Consider the following 4620-nt stretch of genomic DNA (forward strand, 5'->3'; position numbering starts at 1 on the left):
TCATAAACAAAGTCTAGGGATCGGGCTGGGGTTCAGTAGGCACAGCGCTGGCCTAGAGTGGGCAAAACCCCGCCTATCATAGGAACGCAAAACCGTGTATGCCTGTCATGAGGGGCGGAAGCTGGGGCATCTGGCAGGAGTTCAGGTCAGCCTGGGCTACACGTTTGTTCGTCTCAAAAACAAACAAAAATAAAAACAAACAGAGTTCGGAGGCTGCGGAGCAGGAGCTGCTGGCGAAGCAGGTGTAAAGGCCCTGGGGTTGGAGCTGCTCTGCCTCCTCAGGAAGATCTGAGCAGGAGCCGGGAGGAGGCTCTGGAGGTTGTGCTGACGGGAGATAGGGACAGGGCGTCCTGTAACCGGAGCCCAGCAGGACAGCAGCCCCCTCCCCAGCACCCCAGGGCGCCCTGCTCTGAACAGAATGTGCCCGGGAGCGGCCGAGAGATGGCGAGAGCAGCCGCGACTGTGGGTAGATTCCTGAACGGCCGCCCAGCCAGGCCAGCTGCCAAGTGTCTGTGCCCTGCGTGCCTGTCACCCCGGGGGCTCAGAGGCATCAGGGGACACTGTCAGGGTTCAGAGAGACAGAGAGGGACCTGGAGTTTGACATTGAGCCCGCATTGGTCAGATTAAGGAGGTTCTGGGAGCAGGTACATGGAGGTGAGCCCCCACTCTTAGTCCTGTAGCCACAGATGGGAAAGCAGCCCTGGTCCCAGCAGAGGGAGGAGAGAGAGGGAGGAGAGGGTCTGAAGAAGCTCGGGCCTCCTGACCTCGCCCGGGGCCCTCCCCCTCCTCTGTCCTGGGACAACTAAACCAGCCCCTTCCCTCTAGTTGCTCACTTGACCCCAAAAACCCTCTGTAAGCATCAGGTCCCCGCAGCTGCCGGCTCGGGTGTCTGGCTGTCAGCTGGCCTGGCCTGGCCTGGCCTGAGGGGACCGCCCTGGAACTGTCGAATGTCCCCTCTTGGGACATACTGTGTGGCTCAGGAACACACCTGGAAGTGAGATCTGGCACCCATGTGGTGGTGACACAACGTCATTGGCTACAGGTTTGGGTTTGGGGGACAGAAGTGAGGATGGCTCCCTAATCTAGACACCCAGAGTATCCCATGGCTGTGCAGGGCTCTGGAGGTGTCTGCACTACCTCGGGGCCCCACTTCACCTTGGGGATCTGGGGCCCTTAAGACTGTAGTAGCCGGGCGGTGGTGGCCCACGCCTTTGATCCCAGCACTTGGGAGGCAGAGCCAGCCTGATTTACAGAGTGAGTTCCAGGACAGCCAGGGTTACACAGAAAAACCCTGTCTCGAAAAACAAAAACAAAAAACAAAACAAAACAAAACAACAACAACAACAAAAAAACTGTAGTAAACTTTTGTTTTCTTCTCCCGACGTGGCCCTGGCTGGCCTGGAATTTCCAGAGATCCTCCTGCCTCTGCTTGCCAGTGATGGAATTAAGCAATAATTAATGGAATCTAATTATTATCAGTTGTCATTGCTACTATCTTACTAGGTAACCCAGATTGGCCTTGAACTCATGGAAATCCTCCTGCCTCAACCTCTCCAGTGCTCAGTCAGGTTTGTTCTTTTTAAAGATTTATTTATTTATTTATTTATTTTAGGTATATGAGTACACTGTAGCTGTCTTCAGACACACCAGAAAAGGGTGTCAGATTCCATTACAGATGGTTGTGAACCACCATGTGGTTGCTGGGAATTGAACTCAGGACCTCTGGAAGAGCAGTTAGTGCTCTTAACTGAGCCATTTCTTCAGTCTGCTCAGCCAGTTATTAACTGTTTACATTTATGTGCTGGTGACAACCATATGTGCTGTGCCTCAGGGAGGGGATCCAGGGATCACATGCAGATACCACACCCAGGGCTGGGAAAGTTACTCTAAAACTTCAAAAATATAAATAAGGCAGAGACCTGGGTTCTGTCCCCAGCACCCGAGGGCTCACGACCGTCTGTCAGCTCCTGTTACAGGGACTTGATTCCCCTCCAGCCTCCATGGGCACTGTGTGCAAGTGCAGAGATACTCAGAAAAACACTGAGGGGGGGAAAGGGAATGTAACAAACAGCAGAGAGAACTGTGGAGCGGGCAGCAGGGGTGAGAGGCAGGGTGGGCCCAGCGACCCTCCTAGGAAGGGGTGGGCCCAGTGACCCTTCCAGGAAGGGGTCAGAGCTGTGCTAGTCCTTAGCTGTCATGAACAAATGACAAGACGGCCCTGTGTCTTCCTCCCATTTTTATTGATTTATTTCTTTATTTAATATACAAAAGTGATCGACTCTTCAGACTGTGGAAATGGCAGATCCCTGGCAGGTCTGGGATGTGCAAGGCTTGCCCAGCTGCCCCGGTTGTCTAATTTCTGTGATGTCCTTGTCTGGATCCTGATCCCTGAGGGAGGCTTGAGGCTCTGAACATGGCACATCACAACTGTATCTCTGTGTTCACCTGGGCCACCAGTCCTCAAAAGCTGGAACCCCTGGGCCCTTAGGTCCCAATGACTTTGTTTTGTTTGTTTGGGGTTTTTTTGGTTTTTCGAGACAGGGTTTCTCTGTGTAGCCCTGGCTGGCCTCGAACTCAGAAATCTGCCTGCCTCTGCCTCCCAGTGCTGGGATTAGACCCGATGACTTCTTTGTGTCTGTCCCTGGGCTCTCTCTCTGCTCTGCTAACCTCACAGGGAGGCCATATCTAAGCACCTAAATGCCTGGGCTCCCAACCCTAGGAAGAAGGAACGGGCGCTGTCTGCTCTGACCATTTCCTCTGTGCTTGTCTGCTTGCTGAGTCCCTGTCCATACATCCAAGCCTCAGCTGAAATGCTCTTTGGAAGCCTTCTGCCTCCCCTCTGGACTTCTAGCTGGTTCTGGTTCCATGAGACTGGAAGTGTCCACCCCTAGATTCATCTCTCCCAAACTATAACCCCCTAGAGGAGCATTGCTCAACAGCCTCGTTGGTGGGTCAAATGCAGAGAACTGGAAGCTTTGAGAAGATGAACTGTCCACGGAAGCCGTACTGCTCCTGTGTGATGTTGGAAGACACTCGACCTTATGTAACCCTGTGTTCCCAAAGCAGATGGTGGAACTTCAGTGGCCAAAGACTGTGAACCTGGTAGCGAGGTATCAGCCCATGGATCAGCAGGTCATGCAGCGTGGCCTCACAGCCTCTGAGGGTGGGTTAGGGTCCTCCTGACAGACAGAGTCCGAGTGAGTCATACTGCGCATGCCCCACCAGCCCAACCCCTTCAGATCAACTCAGAGAACAGGCAGTCAGGGGTCCCAAGGAGGGTGTCACCTAGATTCAATGATCCTCCTGCCTCAGTCTTCCAAGGACTGTGTCACCACACCCTGCCCCTTATCAGCATATCACCAAGCAGCCCACCAAAGCAAGAGAGGATGCAGGCAACTTACCTCGGAGTACAGAGGAGGTGGGCGGTAGCGGAACTCCTGGAGACAGGCAAAGTAGGGCCCTTCTGTGGTCACACCTGGGTCGTGCAGGAGGGAGGAGGGCCCCTGTGACACAGCTACCACCTGGCTCTCCCTCACCACCTCTGAGTACTCAGGTGGAGCTGGAAAGGAGAGACAGTGAGTGAGGCTCTAGGAGGCCCATGGCTGTGACAGGATGATTCTGAGCCCTTTTCCCCTGGGGACAGCTTCACTTGCTCAGGCTGACATCTAACTTGTAGCAATCCTCTTGCCTCAGCTGGCATCCTAAGCTTTTTAGTTTTGGTTACTGGTTCTTTTTGCTTTTTTGAGCCAGGATCTTGGTGTAGAGCAGGATACCCCCCACTCCCACCCCCGGATGCTTGATGGCATTATAGGCCTGCCTTTCTACACCCTGATTTGGCTTGGCTTTTAAATCCAGGTCTCCTGAAGCCCAGGCTGGTTTCTAAATTATTAAGTACTGGAGGCTGGCCTTGAGCTGACTCCTTAGCCTTCGGTGTGCAAGTTTGATAGGTGCCTGGGATTAGTCCCTGCCTGTATAAAGAACCCAGGGACAAAAGACCGGGGCTGGGCCGTGGCTCTGCCCACCCACATCTCTTGTCAGTTGGCTAAGCTCACCCTCTGGCCGATCCATCAGGGTGCACACGCCCCAGTCTTGTAGGAAGCTGGCACGGCTGCCCACGCTAGCAGAGCGGCTGCCCAGAGGATGCAGGGGGACCGTGCCGATGACCAGCGGCAGCTCCAGCAGCAGCTTAGAAGAGCCTGGGATGTCCACGAAGACCTGAAGGGAGCAGCGGCCAAGTGGGCTACCGCCCACCTGTGCCCTCCCCCTTGGTCCGGACGATAGGATGTGACGGAGCCTGGGGTACCTTGAGTGAGTAGTCCACACTGAGCACGCGGCAGTGCAAGATGGATGGGCCCACTGGGGGGATACGAAGTGCGCGACCTGGCCACAGCGCACGGCGACCAGGGCCCACAGGCTCCCCGTCCACACTGGCCACCACAGCACGCTTCTGCTTGCGGGCACCCCGGGCCATGAAGGTCTGTGTCTGTACTAGGGCAGCGCGAGGCTGCACAGCTCTTGTGGAACCATTGTCAATCTCCGCAAAGATAGGGATGACCTCTCCTGCAGCAGACAGCAGCTTGCCTCAGTTTCCCCACTACCGATTATCCCTGCTCCAGCTGT

The 4620-nt window shown here is 55.0% G+C and overlaps 1 protein-coding gene across 1 annotated transcript in view; it reads right to left on the reverse strand.

The window, feature by feature from the left end:
* Positions 1–2221: 2221 nt before the first annotated feature.
* The window catches only part of Arrdc2 (arrestin domain containing 2), a 4346-nt gene continuing 1947 nt past the window's right edge, over positions 2222–4620 (reverse strand). The window contains exons 5-8 of the mRNA XM_031340189.1: positions 4304–4560; positions 4053–4215; positions 3402–3559; positions 2222–3179 (exon numbers count right to left, since the gene is read on the reverse strand). Of these exons, the coding sequence (XP_031196049.1) occupies positions 3126–3179; positions 3402–3559; positions 4053–4215; positions 4304–4560 (632 nt within the window). The 3' untranslated portion in view covers positions 2222–3125. The remainder of the gene's footprint in view (positions 3180–3401; positions 3560–4052; positions 4216–4303; positions 4561–4620) is intronic.

The sequence above is a fragment of the Mastomys coucha genome, unplaced genomic scaffold (assembly GCF_008632895.1).
Source record: "Mastomys coucha isolate ucsf_1 unplaced genomic scaffold, UCSF_Mcou_1 pScaffold22, whole genome shotgun sequence".
In the NCBI taxonomy this organism is placed as follows: domain Eukaryota; kingdom Metazoa; phylum Chordata; class Mammalia; order Rodentia; family Muridae; genus Mastomys; species Mastomys coucha.